General features: G+C 36.0%; 1 protein-coding gene across 3 annotated transcripts in view; it reads left to right on the top strand.

Annotated features, from left to right (window-relative positions):
• The window catches only part of HECTD2 (HECT domain E3 ubiquitin protein ligase 2), a 64,079-nt gene that overhangs the window by 3,510 nt on the left and 39,831 nt on the right, over positions 1–20,738 (top strand). For all 3 annotated transcript variants that reach the window (XM_037497935.2, XM_037497934.2, XM_037497936.1), the window contains exon 2: positions 12,087–12,216. In XM_037497935.2, coding sequence (XP_037353832.1) covers positions 12,087–12,216 — 130 coding nt within the window. The remainder of the gene's footprint in view (positions 1–12,086; positions 12,217–20,738) is intronic.

The following is a 20,738-nucleotide window of genomic DNA, read 5'->3' as shown; positions in this document are numbered from 1 at the left end:
ATAGGTTAGTGACCTCGGGATAATGTGTGAGGGATGGAAGAATACATACAGTGTGGAACCTAAACAGATAGCAGGAAGCAAAGAGAAGATTAATCAGGAAAAAGAATCTAAAATTTCCAGAAAAGTTCTTTCAGAGAAAAATATTTACATAAAAAGACAGTCTAACCAACAGCATCCTAATAAACATTTCCTATGTGTGAACTCACATAAACCCGTCTAGATGTTTGGAACAATCTTAACTGTGGAAAATCCTGTACCCGTGTCCATTATGTTCTATACAAGAGTGCAATGGGGGGTGGGGGGGGGGAAATGCAGACTGTGGTGGTAAAGGTGTCTAAACCAATTTAATAAACCACAGATATTACAAAAATATGTCTCATATAAATGATAGCTGCTGTTTATTTGCAGACCAACTCTGTGCTAAGCCTTTTCCACATCTCTTCCCTTTAGTCAGTTGATGCAACCTGAAACAATCATATACCACCACCTGCAGTTGTGAAGACACCATCATTCCCATTTAACAGAAAAGGAGTCTGCGAGTCAGAGACACTGCCCATGTCTTGCCAAAGGGTAAAATATCTCAAGGATGGGCAGAGATGTTTCTGACTCAAAAACTTGTGCTCTTTCCATGTCCCAGATATTGTGTATCTGTGGTCAGGGGCTTTGTAACCTGTACCTGTAGCAATATTTCTATTTTAGAAAAGAGGATGTGATCCACAGATAAATTTGTCCTGGAGATAGAACTATTTGTTATCAGAGAGAGAACTATTTTGGGAGAGAAAGCTGTGTCCTATAATGTCTAATCATTTGTTTTAATTATGGTATGAATATATTATTAAATTCTATGTACAATAAAGCAATCTCATTAAAGAAAAATAATCTAAGAGTCTTAAGACATAAAAAGGAAGGGCTTTAGCTCTATAAATACATCTCCAGGGTTTCTCTAGTTTTGAGTGGGTTGTAAAGCCTGTTTGTTGGCTTTTTTAAAACTGCAAAAACCATAATGTAGTTGTTTGCTTTTTCTCCCTTTCATAATTAATTGAAGATGTTAGGACACAATTGGAGAAAAGTGATCATGATAGGTTGTGAACCAGGGAATCTCCAAAAGTCAGATGCCATTTATGTAACTGTAACTCCCTTTCTATAAAATGGGAAAAATAGTAACAGAACCCCATTAATAGAGTCATGAAGAACACTGAATTAATATGCACAAAGCACTTAGAGAAGAGCCTTGACAAAGTAAGCAACTCAGTAAATGTTAGATGAATATTATTGCCATTATTACTCTTGCAAACTAACATCTATAGCTGAAAAGTTGTTTATAAGCCAATCAGCCCTTTCTGCTACTATTCTGAGATTTTTAATTTCCTTCACAACTTGTATATCACACCTCAGATCCTGTAGATACAGCCTTTAAATCAAACTCATCTCCCTTATCCACCCACTCTGCTCCCCCACCACTGAATTCATGAATTAAGCCTCTGGACTCTTCAGGGCTGGTGTATGCCTGGGTTCATAAGAATTTCTTTTGAAGAGGAAAAGAAATAAGCTTTAGAAAGGGGTACAGTGAATGTTGCCAGAGTAGCAGCTTATTTTGGCATAGTGTTTGGAAATTAATTTGGTTATTTTTAGTTGGAGTTGAGGAAAAGAGAAAAAGATCAACAGAAGACGAATGAGGAAGTAGGTAGATCTGAGGAAGCTCTGGGAAGCTCTGGTGTCCCTGTTTTTCCCCCTTAATATTATAGTTTATGAATGAAGGATCCTTCTTGCATTAGACTGCTAAGCCTTATGTAAACAACTAGTTGTTCCTAAGTTGCTATTTGTAACTTGGTGAAATTTTAGCAAGCAGTCAAAAAACATTATGGGGGAATGAATGTAATAAACAAGACTTTCAGAAATTATAGAAATTTTACTAATTCAACTGAATTGAAAAGTCAGACTGAAGTTTGAGCCTTATCATTAAAGAAGCTATATTTTAAATTAACTTGATTATGATAGGATTTTTTAATTAAAGAAAAACAAATTGGTTGAGGAATCGTGACTACATTAAGGCACACATTTTTCTGTATATGTGTTTTACTGCATAAAGATAGCCTATCTGCACTTTCTTCTTTTCCAATATTGTAAAATAAGTGAATAAAATCTTCCAGGTTACCTTGCTTCCCTAATAAATGAACATTGAGTTTTCTCAGCTTCAGGATTAACATTTTAAATATTAAGTAGTGCTGATTTTTATCTATAAGATCAATTGCATTGTGACTGTTTTGGTGTCAAAATTTTGCTTCAAAATCCACATCCTTAGTTCCTAGTTTCCTTTGTAAGATGCGGTTTATATCCCTTAAGGCAATTCCACTTGGGCTACTTAATATGGGAGGGAAGTTCACACCTTGAAAATAGCTAACTTCTCACAAAGGATATAAAGCAGAATTAGCACTTGTTTTATAACCTAGCATCCTAATAGGGAACTGTGAAAAAAATATATAAAAAAGAAAAACAAAATATCATTACCAAGTATCAGGACCCAAAATATTCTTTGTAGAGTCTAAATACAATTTAGACTTCTCATCTCTTATGGCCCTAGCTGTATTTTAGGTCAATTTATTTTAAAAGTTGGTAAGGCAGAATATATTAAATGTTTTTCATTTAACTCAAAACATTTATTCACCAACTTTTGACACAATAACCTTTGCTTAGTATCTCAGAAAGCCACTTACTCTTTTGTAAAAGTTTTCCTATGCAGCATAGGTAGTCCCTGGACTCAGTGAGACTGAGGATATATGCTTTTTATCAGGCTCTCTTAATATGTTGCCAAAATATTCATCTTTGGATTTGAAAACTAAATTTCATTGAGGTATGTGACCAAAAGTATATATAGATGGCCAGTGTCCCTGTATACATATCAGAAGTTATCAAAGTAAAAAACTCATTTTATTCATTCAAACATCTTTTATGCTTTGTTGTTAGAGTATTTTATGCCATGTTTATAACTGCTACCTTTCCAGGAAATCCCTACTTCCCTTTTTCCTAAGATTTGGGAAAGCATATTTTCATTTTACCTCATTTTTTATACCAAATCTTGAAAATTGTAGTTTACACTTACTAGCTATCTCAGTTTGAACTAGCTCGCTTTACGTGCTCAACAGCCACATGTTGCCAGGGGGCTATATAAGTGCAAGTTTAGGTGTTATTTTCTTATTCTCCCAGTGATTTTTTTAATTCATTCTTAGTTAATTACTGTTTATCTCTTCAAAATGTGATCTTCCATATCCCTTTAAAGGTCCCTGAGGTCAGAACTGCTTTCATTATTATACTAATAGGTTATTTGCTTTATTCAAGCTCATTTTCTCATCAATGTACAGTGCTGTGTTTTAGAGACTACATGACACATTGATATTGCAGCAAACAGAATGCAAATACAAAAACAGAAGCAAATCTAAGAATACAAATCTCTTCTATTAAATTTGATATTAAAAAAGTAGATTTGCAAAATGTAGAATAACGCCATTCCCACTGAAATTTTTTTTTGTTTGGGCAAATATAATTTTCCGTAGAATGTTTATTTAGTAAGAAATGGGTTTGTTATTATTTTAAAAGGAATTAGTACATGCATACAATAATTTTTTAAGTGTAAAGGGGTTCCTGAGACCAGAAAGTTTGAGAACTACTACCCTAATGTGTGGTTATCATTAAATATGTTTTATTTAGCATTACAGATGACAAGTATTCTACATAGGTGAATTTTCCAATAGCAAGTGTTATTGGCCATTTTGGAATACCCAAGCATTATTATATGGAGGATTTTCTAAAATATATTATGTACATCTCTTTTCAAATGACTGAACATAAATTTTGTAACTTTTCCTGTTATTGAATCCCCTGTGACAGCTACAGCCACAGCTGACAAACTGAAGATCTCTATTACCTTCAAAATATGAATTTGTAATATGCTGTCTCTTAAGTAAATAAAATTTCTGCCAGTGTGACCTACTGAAATAGATAACTAGAATACATTACTTTTTACTTGATATAGTTTAAAATGCAAGCATTTCCAGCTTGTTTACTAAGCTCTGGCAGTTTCAGATATGTTATAAATCTTGAGTTTCATAGATATATAAGTTCAACTTAAAATATTTTCATTAAGAAACTAATGTAGTGAGATATGGCTATTAAAAAAGTCGTGATGGGGCCTCCCCGGTGGCACAATGGTTGAGTGCTGGGTTGCGAAGCTGCCTGCAGCCTCTGCAGCGCTGGTTTGATCCCCGGCTGCTCCCCGGGCACCGGAGGAGGGTTCCACATGGCGCGCAGACCTCTCCTGCCACCCGCTGCTCCCCTCAGCAGTGTACTTCGGTACTTCTGCCTGCTCTGCTCCCCGCTCTGGCTCTGGTGAATTCTCTCACCCTCCCGCACTTCTGACTGTACCCAGTGCTTGTATAAATAAAAATAAATAAATCTTAAAAAAAAAAAAAAAAGAATATTCTTTAAAAAAAAAAAAGTCGTGATGGAATATAATCAACAATTATTCTTTTACCAAAAGTTGGTTTAGCAACCCAAATGCCCAAAAATAGATGACTGGATCAAGAAGATGTGGTATATATACACAGAAGAATGCTATTCAACAGTCAAAAAAGATAAAACTCATGCCATTCACAGCAACAAGGATGGAGCTAGAAGGAATTATGCTCAGGAAATAAGTCAGAAGGAAAAAGAAAAAAATCAGATGGTTTCACTTACAGAGGAATATAGGGGAACGGGGAAAATAGAACAATACAAAACACAACAAAACAAAACAAAAACAAGCAGACACTTATAAACCAGAGACATCCTGCGGGGGTGGGGGGAGGGAGAAGTACAAGGGACTATGGTGATGGTGCACAGGTGAAGTGGTGGTGGAAATTCTATGGGGACTACACCTGAGAAAAGAAAGCAAGGATTGTTTAAAAATGAACAATGATGTAAAAGATACATTTTTTTTAAAGTTGATTTAGGATGTGAAATAATTCATATTCTAGGGCAAATTTTTTTCAATTTTTTATATTTTTTTAATTTAAAAATAATTTTAAATTTATTTTTTAAATTTTCTTACATCATTGTTCATTTTCATTCAGTATTTGATTTCTCCCTTCATATGTAGTCCCATAACTCTCCCATCACCAGGGGCACCTGTGGCCATCACCATAGTCCCTTAGGCTCTTCCCTTGCCTGTTTTGACACACCCCCAACCCCCACCTCTGCTGTATGCCTCACGTCTGTGGTTTGCCTGCAAGTTTTGCTTTTTCCTGATCCTTTGTTTGGTTTCCCTATATTCCATTTCTGGGGCGACTTTTGAGGATAGAGGATGACCAAGAAAATTTTGCCAACATTTTACATGTAATAGAACTTGGTATTCATTACAAAAGCTATCACAGAAAGCCATAAATATCCTTTTTCATAGCATCTGATATAAAAAAATGTGATAAAGAAATCAGAAATCAAACTAGATGTAGTCTGATTATCATTGATAATTGATATATTGAAATTAGGAACTCATTATTGAAACAAAATTTAATATAAGGGTGACTCTGTTAACAGGTACAGAACAGGAACTCTTATGTATTTTTCTATTTATAATTGTTTGACATTATAATCTTACATATAATCTGTGTGATTATATAGTCAAAAGACCAGTAACATCCTTGATAGGTACCTGCGATATATGATTTTGATTAGTTACGTAATTACTTCATAAGATTTTTCTACTTATTAAACTTGTGATGCCTCTGCTTAGAAAGTGAATTCTGCTGTTTATTATTATGCCGGGTTGAAGTATTTTGAGGTTTTTTCCTTCAGTGAGTTCTTAAAAGTTTTTCTATCCCTGGGTTCCCTGTTTGTACTTCCCTTCAATCTATAACAGCTGGTTGGGTGTCCTGCTACTATCTATTCTTCAACACATCCAGCCCACTGTTTTCAGGCTGGCCACATTCCAGGACTTCATCTTTAGTATTCTTCTGCAAGATTCATAGATAACATTTCCAAAACTCCTCAGGAAGCCAGATGTAGGAACTGTGGTAGATCCTAGTCTCAGAGGCTTGTAATGTTCCCTGACATTTAATTTAGTCTGAAGTTTGCTGTCATATTAATACCCAATAGCATATTGATTTCATTTTATAATTTTTACTCATTTTGCATTTGTAAAATATGCTGCCCTGTTTTTCTCATGAAAATCTTGTTATTTTTAAGATTTCTTTTGTGAAAGTTAGTATGAGATAACTGCTGTTTTTATTAATCTGTAGTGCACTATCAACATAAGAAATTGCCCACATTTAATTTCATGGTATCTCAAGTAAAAAGGATCAAGAGCACGTTTTTTGATTACAAGGAAAAGGGGATTTATTGGAATGATACACATAGATTAGAACCAGGAAGCCAACAGGAACAGAGATTTGACTGCTCTCTCTGTCTGCTGTTCTCTCACTCTCTGCAGTCATTCATTTCCATATTCCCTCACCTAAAAGCCTCCTCTGATTAACAAATGGGAAGCCTCAATGCCCTTTATGGCAGGCACCCTAATGTGTGGTCACCCAGCCTACAGGTGTCTACCTTTCTGTTGAGGGCCTTTCTCTGCGCCAATCCTTTGCTATCCAGCATAAAGAACAGCAGTGCTTATGGGGACCAGAACTGATGCAGTTTAAAAAGGAGTGAACATTGGATTTGGCAACTGTGATAACATGCTCAATGAATCTTCCCTCTAACCTTTATACCCTGACAACCACTGACTTTCCTTAAAGCTCTGGACAGAGCAGTCCCTCCTCACTGCCTTCATTTCCTAACTACACATGCATTTGCCATTCTATTTCATATACTTTCTGCCACTACCATTCCCCTGAATCTGCTGTCCCTGTAGTCCCCAAGTTTTACCCCTAACCATTCTTCATCATTTAATGTTTTGGACCACTTTTTCTCTGGAAACTATCCTGTCTTAGTTTTTAATATATCACCTTCTCTTGGATTTCTTATCTCTATAGCCATTTGTTCTTAATCTTCTGTATCACCTAATATCATACCTGCCATTATTTCCCAATTCTATCCTTATATTCATTTTGCATGATTGATATGTAACAGTAACATAACTGCTTTTATCAATTATAAAAATTCCATTATTCTGGCATAGAAGCAAACTTTTACCTATTGAGCATTAGTTCCTTTTCTGGTTACTCACAAATTGTATGTTTCTTCAAGTTTTTTTTTTACATATTCTTAAATCATATGCATTCCTCTTACAATGAGATATCAAACTATGTCTGTTCTCTTAAAATCTGAAATAAAGCATTTTCCCTTGTACATTTCATGTATTATGTAATTTATAGAAATTTTCTCTGATTGTCATTATATTTCAGACTTGAACCTGAAATAAGTATTAACATTTGCCATTACTTTTACCTAGGCTGCCACTCTTCATCGTTCCCCATTACTGCTGTTTTAGGTCAGACTCCCATTTTTTCCAGTAGGCCTGGTTTAGCTTCTGGTATTACTCCCCATCCATCTATTCCCTACATTGCTGCCAGAGTGATTTTTCTAAACTACTGGTATGATCATGTCACCCATAGATTTTTCCCTAGCCCCTTTAAGATAGAATCTGTACTGCATAGTCTAAAAGCTTCATGATATAGTCTCTACCTACATTTCTAGTTTCATCTTTCTGAGCCATTCTCCCTTTCTGACTGTATACTGTATTCCAACCTCACTGCTCCCTAAGTCCAGTTGTTGCTCAACCTAAAGAGAGCACTGTGACAGTTACCAGGGAAAGAAACACCCTGAGGGGAGAAAAGGGAACCCTTTTACACTGTTGGTGGGAATGTAGACTGGTCCACCCCTATGGAAAACAGTATTGAGGTTTATCAAGTCTTTAAAAATAGATCTACCTTGCGATCATGCAATCCTACTCCTAGGTATCTACATAACAGATGCCGAAACACAGATATAAAGGGATATATGTACTCCTATGTTTACTGCAGCACTATTTACAATAGCCAAGCTATGGAAACAAGCTAAGTGCCCAATGGTAGTAGACTAAGAAACATTGTATATATACACAATGGAATACTACTCAGCTATTAATAAAAATGAAATCTTGCCATTTGCAACAACATGCATAGAACTTGGAGATTGGGTCATGCTAAGCAAAGGCAAGAGAAGAACAATAAATACTGATAATTTTACTCATGTGGAATATAGACAAACAAAACAAAGGAACAGGAAAAACTAGACCAAAATAAATCCTAGAAATCTGACTGTAGAACTGAACCTAGGAGACGGGGTGGGTAGGAAAAGGGGAACAAAGTGCGGGTAGAGGGTCCAGTGGAATATAGTGGAGGGTTATGGGTGCTTTGGTTGTGGACATGGTGTTATCACATACATCTGAAGAATTGTGAACCCATACTGTTGTATCAGGGATGTGCTAATAACATGCTGAGAGAAATGACTTATGTAACAGGTTTGCAAGGCAAGACTCTGCTGCTCAGTGAGCAGCCCTCTTGCTATTTATTAGCAGTATCAAGCAAGCATGATTGATTATGTGACAAGAGCAGGAAATAGAGGGTCCAGGGGAGACAAAGGGTAAGGGGAACTGGAGGAGACATGTCCACATATAAGGAACTGGGGGCATTGTGCTGACTATACATACAAAAAGGGCTTCCTGTATAAATGGCAGTATGTACTTGATATAATCTCTGAGCTACTCCCAGACCACCTCAGACCATGACCACACAATCACGTTAATGGCTACCTATGCGTCCCCAGGCTTGCCTCGTGTTGCGGACCATGTCTTAGGGCAGTCATGCAGGAATGCTTCTTCCAAAACCTACACATACAGGTGCAAAGAGAGGCCACACTATACCCCAAATTACATACAGGGTTTTTACCACAATAAAAAGAATACAGTAAAAAAATTAAGTTGTTTTTTTGATTTTTTTTTTTTTTTTTTGGTGGCACCCTCTCTGGTGGCCGGGGATCGAACTGGTGCTGCAGAGGCTGCGGGCAGCCTCACAACCCAGCGCTCAACCGCTGCGCCACCAGGGGAGGCCCAAATTAAGTATTTTTTTAAAAAACACCCCAAGGGGCCATTAACTAAGCTCATTTTACAAATTTGTTGTTTTTATTAATTACCATGTATAATTTAAATATATAATGTATCAAATTTGGCATTGTTCCTACTATTAAAGATATTCTGATAGAACAAAACATACTAATGAACAAACTTTGCCTCTGAAGTTAATAAAATTCTTATGTAGGTATCCTAATAGAGCAAGGAATGATGTACATTTTCAGTGAATAATTCATTTAGATTTTATTTTACTAATCAGTACACTAGTTGTGTAAACCTACTGCTTTAATTTACAAAGATTATGTAAATTATGTAATTTACTAAGACTATTTTATGGAAAAGTATGTCACTGTCTTTTTAATGCTCTAATTTTCTCTCTTCTTTTTGGAAATCTGCATTATAAATCTACTAGAGATTAGAACTAACAGTTGTTAAATGGCATTATTGATTGAATCACTTATTTGTTATTTGGAGATTCCACAGTGATCTAAACAATATTCTTTGAGACCTCTTTCATTATGAAGGGGTAAACGAAGGGGGTGGAAAATAAAAATACTGAGTCTTTCCTAGATTGCTCGAACATCAAAGGTTTCTCTAAAATAAACTTACCTTTCTTGCTAATGTTAATTCCCTCTGGTTAGGTAAATTGCTCATAAAGCTATTAAATTTCATTCAGCATACATTTATAAAATTAGAGGTCATATCAGTCACAAAGAGCTATGAAAATAGGTTGATATGTGTAACATATATAATAAAGCCTTAATGAGTGATAACAATATACTATAGCAGGAGACTCTGAGATGTAGTGATTTAAGAATACACACTTAAGGGTCATTCAGATCACAGTTGAATTTCCACTTGTCAGCTCTATGTACTGGGTATGATACTTCAGTTTCCCCATATGTAAAATGGGGTACAAATACATTCATAGAACTAATATAGTACTTGGCATATAGCAAATACTCAACTTGTTTTAGTAAGTTACTATAGGAATGATAATTTATTGAGCACCTGTTGTTTTGTAGGTTCTATATAAGACTCGAGATGATTTTGTCTATGAGTCTGAAACTAAAGATTAGAATACCACTTTTTTCTACTTCAACAGTATGTTTAACTTTGATGTACTGAATGATTATGTAGGATGATCTTAACACAGAATTATTAACTCAGACTTCACTGAGCCTAAATCTAAAAAGAAGCAAACAAAAACACATAACGAATTCTATGAGCAGCCAAAGATGTCACACATACAAGTTGCATCTATATATACTTAACTCATTAAAGTATTCCTGAAGTTCTCATGTAATGTCCAACACATACATCTCTGTTACTTGTTAACTGAATGACTTCAGGTGAGTCTCTAAAAAGTTCCAGTCTCTCATCTGTGATATAAAGCAGTTAAATAACTAATTACTAAAAATCTATTAATTCTAGAAACCTTTTAATTCTGGTGTATATTATCTGACATTTATTGTTTGTGGATTCTTTTCTATACTAACCCCTTTTATGAAAGAAGAAATGGAATAAATTTTCTCTAAAGTACAAAATCTATGCCCAAGATTCACTATTTGTAAAGCTCTATGATAAATAGAAAGTTTCTAGTCCAGTATGAGGAGCCAATATGAGAATAGTTATAATTTCAGTGGAATAATTTAAGTAAATTGCAAGCAAAAAGTGATTGAGTTTGTGAAAATGGTGACCACCAGATAAAGCTTTACAGAGAAGTTATGCTAGAATTGGTTATGCTGCATTTACAAAGTAGCTCCACATTATAATGTTCAACAACTCTCAAGTTTTATTATTGCTGATGGTATATAGTCTAATGGTGGTCACTAGTGGCTCTGCTCCACCTAAGTTATTCAGGGACCCAAGCCAATGACTGCTGTATCATCTCAACTTTTAGCTCCATGGTTGTCACAGAGAAGGAAGGAGAGCAGAGGTGGAGATTTGCCTTAAAAGCATCAGTACTTTCTGGTTCACAAATGACAGACATTATTTCTACTTGTGTTCTATTAGAATTAATTAGATGATCCTCCTAACTGTAAGAGGAATGGAAGTGTAGGGAAGTGAATGTGGTGAATGTAAATGTTTTTGCTACATGGCATATGAACTGTTTCTAAAAAGATAATTGGAAATTAGTCTGGTGAATGAGTAAAGAGGAAATGTACAGAAACTGTTCTGTAAAAGTAAAGAAATTACCCTTAGAGTGAAGAAGTAGATGCAAGGAGGAAATTACTATATTCTATTAAGCAGCTGGCAGCTGGAACATAGTGTAAGCCAGAAAAAGCTGAGAATTGAGAATAAACCCTGAGGTAGTTCTATTAACTGAACATTATACTGATGATGATTTTATAATTATACCGATTATATATTATGAACTTAGAGTTGACATTTTGTGGAAGGGTGTTGATTCTGTGCTACAGGAAGTTTGCTCTGTATGTGCATTTAACAATCCCGAAGTACTTAGCACTCTTCTTTTTTTTTTTTAATCCTGTTGTACACAAAATACAATCACAGTGCCTAAAAAGAAATGAAGTCTAAAGGGTTTATCTTTTTACCTGAACTTTTAAAGCTGCATCAAAAACCAAGAAAACCTTCAGTGAATCAACCAGTGGGGTATCACATGCATGTTAACTATTGAAAATAATCTTTGTGGAGGTCACAAAACTCATGTTATAGAAATACAAAATCAAAATAGTTAACAGTAATGAAACAGGTGCAGTGTACAAGAACTGTGCTATTATACATATTATCTCAGTTTAACCTCACAATAACCCTGTGAGTAGGAGCTATTATTATTCCCAGTTAGATGATATGACTTTTTATTTTATGCCTAAACAGTTTATCCCTAAAAAAGGTAAGTCAATTTTATATACATGTTTAACCTATCAATTATCAAATTAAAAGCTATTATAAATGTTTATGATTTCTGCACTAAAATAATTTTAATACAGTTTTAATATAGCTAGCTGGAATTGTGCTGCAATATGAATTTTTCTGCTTTTAGGGTTTGGACAGAGGAGCCAAAGGCCAGATTTCCACTTTCAGCAGTTTTATTTCAACTGTTAACCAGAAGAAAGAAGCCGCTGAAAACAGAAGTTCACCCACACATCTTGTTTTCCCTAACATCAAGAATGGTAAAAAAAAAAAAGTTTTTTATAAATCTAATTCTTAAAAATGCATGTAGCCTCTCTATATAGTAACTGAAATTATACTATCAAATTATTTTTAAAAGTAGATTTTCATTATTCAGCATTACTCTGATAGGTCCAGTTAATTAATGCAATAAGAGGAAGTAATAAACAGTATAATTATTTACAAAAAGAAAGAAAATCATTCTTTTTTGGTGATTGTTACCAAAGTAAGAGAATGGAATAAAAAGTTTGTGAATATTAAGAAAGTTTGGCTAGGGAGCGCGACACAATATAAATATACAAAAATTCAATGGATTGCCTTTATTTAAGCAGTAGTCAGAGGTACATGAAATGCCTAGAAATAAACCTAAAAGAAAATGAGGAAAGCCAATGTCACAAAATTTATTAAACTTTATCACAGGCCTAAAAGGTAGTTTGAAATAAAAAAAGCTCACATAAACAGTACAGATATGTCAGATACAGCCAATTTACTCTCTACATTTAATATTAATACATTCAATTATAATCTACATTTATTGATTTTTTAAGAAGGTTTTTTAGGGAAGCTTAAGAAAATTATACTCCATTTGATTTGTAAGAAGAAATGTTTGAGAAGATGCAAGAAAAAATGAGGGAGCCCATTCATTCCCAGTACCCTATATTATGAAGCTATTTTGCTGATAACCCTGCAACCTAGATGCAAAATAGATGGAGATAAATCAGTAAAAAAACGTTATATATAACTAGTGTTAAGTTATTCCAAGAAATGGAATTGGACCAACTGACTAACCTGTTGAAAATAATAAATTAGATTTTTAAAAACTACAAAAATACTTAAAAAAAAAAACCAACCAGGTTGTTTTATAATAATCCTTCTTGAAATGCCACCAGTGCTACCTTTTACTTTCATTCAAGTAAAATGAAAAAATGCAGCTTACACAATAAAAGGTAGAATCTGACACCATTTTTTCATATTTATATACATATTTTCTAATTTTTTTTTTGAGGCATTGCTGGCTTACAACATCATATATGTTTTAGGGATACAGATTCACACCTTTTCAAACAGACCAGTTTTGTTGTTGTTTTTGTTTATTTGTTGTTTTTTTAGTGTAGGGAAACTAATTGCTTCTTTGAGCTGTGAAAGGATGCCCACCAATTTGCTGATAGCTACCTCAGTAAGATAGGATTGGGTGTATATTATTAATATACTTTATTTCTTTATACAACTCTATGTTTTTTTTAGAACACATATATGATTTGCATAATATTAAGTGCCTTTCTCACTGTGACAAAACAAAATAAACCTACAAAGATTTAAATGTCCCTCACCCCAACAATGCAAACCTGGAAGTGTTTAAGGACATAGTAAATTGCCTGTGACCACAAGATGGAAGAGACATAAATTACTGCACAGATTTTCTGTTGCCACGCCACGTTAGTACTAGACCTAATGTACCGTTTTGCAGGTTAGTATTTACCTCATTTGTGAAAGTTTGCCTTTGATAAGTTCTTTCTGCCTTTATTTACACACACACACTACATCACCTTAATCTCTGACCCACTACAAAACAAAACAAACCTATAATTCTGATACTATTGTAGGAATAAAGAAAATGAGCCTATTTGATGGGGAAGAGCAGTTGGGAGATGACTTCTATATTAAACTTTTTAATTAGATAATAATTATAACTTATTTGGACAATATAAAAATTTAGAGAAAACGTTGATATACACCATTTTATTTGAGCCTCACAGCATTCATATAAAATAGAACAGATATTAGAATCCTGGTCTGTTAGTTTCCTGTTGCTAAGTAAAAATTACCACAAACTTGATGACTAAAAACCAACACCCACTTATTAGCTCACAGCTCTTTAGGTCAAAAGTCTGGCTGTGTGTGGATGGGTTCTCTATTCAGGGTCTCACAAGACTGACATCAAGGTGTCGACTGGGCTGTGCTTTGGGGGAAAAGTTCTCCAAATTTCTTCAGGTTGTTGGCAGAATTTATTCCTTGTGATTGTGAGATTGTGGTCTTGTCTCCCTGCTGGCTGTCATCAGGGCCGCCCTTAGCGCCTAGAGACCACACTCATGGTTCCTTGCCACAGGCCCTCTTGCATATCACAGCTCACTGTTTCAAGGCCAGCAGCAGGATCCCCCTCATGCTTCTAATCTCTCTGACTTTGATTGCTGCAGCCAGTGGCAGAAAACTTGGATTCCTTTTTTTTTTACATCATTGTTCATTTTTTTAAAAGATTTATTTATTGATTTTTATATTCCCCATACAATTGCACCCCCCTTATTTTGACCCCAATCCCTCCCCTCTTTGCCCCCCCCATAGTGTGTCTCTGGTTTAGAGTTGTTTGTTGATTTTGATTTTTTCTTTATTATTATTATTCTTTTTCCTGGATCCTTATTTAGGTTTTCTAGATTCCTGCTATGAGTGAGACCATCCGGTATTTTTCTTTCTGGCTTATTTCGCTGAGCATGATCCCTTCTAGCTCCATCCATGTTGCTGCAAATTGCATGAGTTTACCTTTTTTGATTGCTGAGTAATATTCCATTGTGTATATGTACCACATCTTCTTGAGCCAGTCATCTATTTTCGGGCATTTGGGTTGTTTCCAAAGCTTAGCTATTGTAAATAGTGCTGCTATACACATAGGGGTGCAGGTGCCCTTTTGAATTAATGTTTCTATGTCATTTGGGTAAATACCTACTAAAGATAGAGATTTCATATGATCCAGCAATTCCACTCCTAGGTATTTACCCATCATTGTTCATTTTTAGACAATATTTGCTTCCCCCCACCCCCTCAGGTGTAGTCCCCATAGAGTTTCCTTCACCACTGCACCCATCCATCATCACCTCAGTCCCCTGTGCTCCTCCCTCCCTCCCTCTGATCCCTCAACCTCCTCCCCTGCAGGATGTCTCTGATTTATAATTGTCCATTTTTGTTTTGTTGTGTTTTGTACTGTTATTATTTTTTTACACTGATGTCTTATTGGGTTCCCCTATATTCCTGCTATAAGTGAAACCACCCAATATTTTCCTTAGAAAACTTGGATTCTAAAGCATTTATGTGATTAGGTTTTGTCCATCTCCCTATTTTAAAGCCAACCAATTAGTAACCTCTGTTATATCTGCAAAATAGTTTTTGCCATGTGATGTAATAGAATTATGATGAAAACCTAGGAGGCTGAGATTATGGGAGCCCTCTTAAATTCTGTTTATCACACCCATTTTATAAGTAGGGAAACTAGTGCTCAGAGAGGGTAAATGACCTGGCCACGGTCACAATGCTAAATGACAGACCAAAATTCAGTCCACATTTTCTGACAACAGAACTCTTGTTCTGATATGTGGAGGAAACTTCTGATAGACTGGTTTCTGTTGGTTGATAAATCATATGTAAATCACACAACTCTAAATACATCTCCATCACTCCCTAAGGCTTCCAAATTCCAAAATTAAATAAAAAATTTGACCTTCACACTCATGGATTTTTCATAATATGACAATATCTTTTCAACTTTATCTCCTACTTTTCTCCTGCATGTGCCTTGCATTTTATACATTCTCCTTGATATCTCCACACTTCTTAATTCTGAGTTTTCCCCAGTCTGTTCCCACTGCCTAGAAGACACTCTTCTTTTTTTGCTATCAGATCCTACCTTAATATTCAAAGCTACCTCTTTTCTAAACACTTGCTAATTCTCTCCAACCAGATAGAATTCTTCCCTTCTTTGTCTTGCCATTTAGTTGGGGTTTTGTTGTTACCTCTTGTAATCGCCTACTCTAGTGTGGTGTGATTTGTATACTGTCCTCTCCTAGACTGTGGGTTCTATGAAAGAATAAATACTTCTGTAATCCTTGCATAGCCTAGGGCAGTTCCCTTTTTCATCACAGATTTTTTTCTTCTATTTTATTATTATTATTTTTTTAATGTTATATATATATATTACATTACAGATTTTTAGCAAGTATTTACTGCATAGAATAAAACAAGAGGGAACTTGGGGCAGGGCGAAAAGCTGTGAGAGTGGATTTACTAGAGCAGTAGTAGCAGCCATGACAGTACTTTCTTATAGAGCTTACTATGTTCCAGACCTGATTCTGAGCACCTAGCACTTTAATATATTCATGTGCTCCTTACAGCAGCCTGAGGGAAATAGGCATTATTTTCCCATTTTATTTTTTTTTTTTTAAAGATTTATTTATTTTTATACAAGAATTGGGGTACAGGCCAGAGATGCATGGGGGGGTGAGAGGATTCACCAGAGAAAGAGTGGGGAATAGAACAGGCAGACTGACCGAAGTACACTGCTGAGGGGAGCAGCGGGCGAGACAGGAGAGATCTGTCCCACCATGTGGGTTTCTCCCTGGCCGGCCGGGAATCGAACTTGTGCTGCAGTGGCTGTGGATTTCTTCATAGGTTGCGTCTTAACCCCTGCGCCACCAGGGAGGCCCTATTTTCCCATTTTAAAGATAAGGAAACTTAAGCCACAGAGAGTTTTATGTGACTTGCACTGCATGGATTTACATAGCTAATGAATGGAAGAGGCATGGAAAGGAAAAGAGAGCCAAAGGTAGTTTGGATAATACCTCTATTAAAAGAAGGTACACTAGTGAAAGAATTGGAAGTTAGCTATAAAAGAGAAAAGAGGATTTGGTCAACAGTATGGTTAGAAAAGGACAAATGTGAGTAAGCACTGAGACAAGTCCAAAGCTTTGTTGTTTAGCGTGTTCATCAGTGACTTCTAAGAAAACAGTTTCAGTGGGATGGCATTAGGAGAATTCAAATCGCAAAAAGTGAAAGGGTAGATTAGTGATGAAAATACAGGAGTGAATGCAGACTGAAAGAAGGAAGAGAGTGACGGTCAAAGGAAAGAATCTAATGTATATCCTAAGGTGGCAGGAGGGACACAGAATAATAAAATGAACAGAATGGAGAAGTGTTATGAGGATGGGATCAAGGAGGAAGACAAGTGCAGGAACTGAGATGTTGACTCCAGCTGAAGAGGTCACTTCTTACTCCGAGGCTGTGGAGAAGAAGGAAGATAAATGTGGAAAGTAGAAGGAAATAGAAATCGGGAACTCACTTTTAGCTTAAACTCAGGGTATAAGGAGGGTATATTAGTTTCCTAGGGCTGCTCTAACAAAGTACCCAAACTTGGTAGCTTAAAACAATAGAAATGATTCCTCTGGCAGTTTTGGAGGCTAGAAGTCTGAAATCCAGGTATGGGTAGGGTTGGCTCCTTCCGAAGCTTTGGAGGGAAAATCTGTTTCATGCCTCTCTCCTAGGTTCTGGTGGTTGCCAGCAGTCCTTTGTGTCCTTTGGCTTGTAGATGCCTCCCTCCAGTCTCTGTCTTTATCCTCATATGGCTTTTTCCCCTGTTTTGTGTCTCTGTCCAGATTTTCCTCTTTCGATAAGGACAGCAGACATTGGATTAGGGTCCACCATAATCCAGTATAACTTCATCTGAAGTAGATCACATCTATAAAGATCCTGTTCCTAAATAAGATCATAGTCATAAGTGCTGAGTTTAGGAATTCAACATATCTTTTTGGTTCATCCCACAATAGAGGGTTAGGAATCTTTAGAAATATCTGTTATGGAGAATGATAGGAAGTAAAAAAGAAACGATGGCTAGCCATAACTTTGCTTGAATTGTTTAAATTCCATAGCCCTTGCTGAGTCAGGAAAAAAGAAATGATAATAATAATTTTTAAAAAATCCTTATCCTTTGATTCCATACTCTCACTCCTATCTACTAATTCTATCTGTACTACCATCTTGATTTCTGAATCCATCTTTCCAGCTTGTTTTCTCACAACCTGCCTTTTTCCTTAAGTGGATGTACTCTGGACCCCCTCATGAACATGGTCCCCCTACTTGAGCTCCCACCATTGTCTGTTTCCCTCTTAGCTATGCCAGTCTCGTGGAATCTATGCTAAGCCCTGTCCTAAACTTAGAGTTCTACCACTCAAGGGAAGTGATAAACCTTTCAGTAGACTTCCTTACCAGTACTCATCTCTCTTAGCTGTTCTACCTAGACAGCACCAGAATTCAGATATGACATGGCACTCATGTCAGGGTTGCTGCTGAAAGAATTATTTTATTGAATGGGAAGTTAGACTAAGTCTTCCAAATGTAAGCACAGTTATAATCCCTTGATCTTTTGGGAAGCCTCTCTTGTGTTACCAATAATATTGTTTCCTCAATGATGCATCATTCTTGGCAGTTACTACAGTTTTCCTCCTTCTTTTCTGGTGGCAGGACCTATGCTGGGTATTCTCTAACAGCTTGTCTCTCCGTCTGATCTTCATGTGGTATTAAGAGAAGCTGCAAAAGCCCAGCGTGGGTTTACCTAACAGCTGAGGGATGCCTTTCCTCCCTGTAGATCACATGACTAGGTATGCCTGTTGAGTTGGCTGTCCTTTTAAAGATCAGAGGAGTGTAGGAGTTTTACCTACTATAACAGATGCTAGGGATGATGCATCTTCAGAGAAATAATATAAATGATAAGTAAATTGGGAGGGGATTAGTACTCCATTCTCTCTTACTTTTTTGCATCTTCCTTTCTAAAGTGATAGGCCCCTCTTACACATAACTTAAAACATCTATTAAACATCTTTAAAAGAAATGAAGCATTTGCAGTAACATGGATGGAGCTGGAGGGCATTATGCTAGCCGAAGTAAGTCAGAAGGAAAAAGATAAATATCGGATGGTTTCACTCTATGGGGAACATAGAGAAACCAAACAAAAGGTCAAGAAAAAATAACACTAGCAGCTGACCATAGACCTGAGGCCAACATCAAGGAAAGCGGGTCAGAACAAGGCCCGGAAGAACATAAGGGAATATGGTGATGGCTCATGGTGTGTGGTGGCGGGAGAACTACAGGGACTATACCTGAGGGAAGAAACCAATTACTGTACAAAAATGAGCAATGACGTAAGAAAATAAAATAAAACTTAAAAACTGAATAAGAAAAGCAATTCCTCATGAATTTTAAAATGTCTCTACACTCTCAGTCATTCAGAAGAGAGTAGACATGAGCTCTAATATTTACCACAGTGACACTCTTCCACTCCCCGCTTAGTTCATTTCGTGAGTTTACTCTAGAAGGACCCTGGTGTGACATAATGAAATGCAGTCTTGAAACACTCTGGAGAAATGTGTCTTGTGGTCTCTGTCACTCTGAAATAGCCAAGGAAGTACTAGTTTTCCGCTCAAATAGTGATTTAGTCTGTGTGCAGTGGAATCCTGTAGTCTGTTTGCAGGTGAAGTACTCCAGGTTTTCAGTTTCTCCAAGAACAACTTGAGAGACAGAAAGGGAACCCAGCACAGGTCTTGCACTCTGGAGAGAAAAGGACCTGCAATAGCTGCATTAGGATTCCTGCCTTACAAGAAGTATCTCTTAAGGCCTCAGATGAACCCTTTTCCACACTTCCTTGGACAATGGACTGCTTTTGAACTGAATCTCCAAGATCTTTCTCTAGGTCATAGTGAGTACCTTGGGCTGACTTCTCTGAACTCTGCCTATGGGAGAGGTGAACTCTTCTCAAGAACTCTGAGGACCTATTGCACTTTCTCTTCTGTAAGCTCATTAGGCTTTTTTCTTTATCCTTTCCCCTTTTTTGATATTAATTTTTTAATAGCTTTCAAAATTCAAAACTATAAAAATAAGTGTTTCACATTCTTTCCTGCTGTCTTTTATATTCCTTCCTATATTTCTTTATGCAAATAGAACCAAGTATAAATATACATTGTGTAAGGTATTGTTCCATTAAAGATAACTTGCCATAAAAGGACCTTTGAATATTCTTATAACTAAGTCTATAAAAGAATATTTTGTCTATGCTTTTATTAAAGTTTTATAAACATATCATTGAACTTTATGAAAAGTACATCTCTAAAAAACAATTAATATATTCCTGTATTTGGCTTTGAAAGCTAACGTCCTATGAGTCAGAGGGTTTTTTTCCCTCTTTCATCCTTTCTTTCTCCCACCTTCAATTTTATTTTTTGCCAAATGTTCAGAAAAGTTACCTTATAGACAGTGATTAAACACCACCTGTTATGACTAATGCACTGTCGTCTCTCTCTTTCAGCTGCCTGCCACTAAGGAAGTAGTCAGAACCAGTGCCAAAACTGCACTGATAGAGGGACCTTCAAATTGTAGCTCATACATTACCTTAGTACATTATAAATACATTATAAATTATGATATTAAATAAGAACCCAGTCTTTGAATCCATTACTATGTTCAACTGTCATTGTAACCTTAGACATTAGACTTAGCCCTCAGGAGCTTTCATTACTTTGCTTACAAAATGAGCATAATGGGGCATTAAGAGTTGTAAAATATCTTCTACACCTAAGTTTTATGATTTAAGAGTTAATTATGCAGTACCGATGATGTTTGATCCTTGTTGAGTTTTTTTTTTTGTTGTTTGACATTTCCTAATTTACTAGTTCCTACTTCCATTTAGAGTAAGGGTTCATTTTTACTACTTGCT

The sequence above is a fragment of the Talpa occidentalis genome, unplaced genomic scaffold (assembly GCF_014898055.3).
Source record: "Talpa occidentalis isolate TD23 unplaced genomic scaffold, MPIMG_talOcc4v2.1 talOcc4.8, whole genome shotgun sequence".
In the NCBI taxonomy this organism is placed as follows: Eukaryota; Metazoa; Chordata; class Mammalia; order Eulipotyphla; family Talpidae; genus Talpa; species Talpa occidentalis.
Note: the sequence above shows the minus strand (reverse complement) of the source record. Positions and strands in the feature narration are given on the sequence as shown.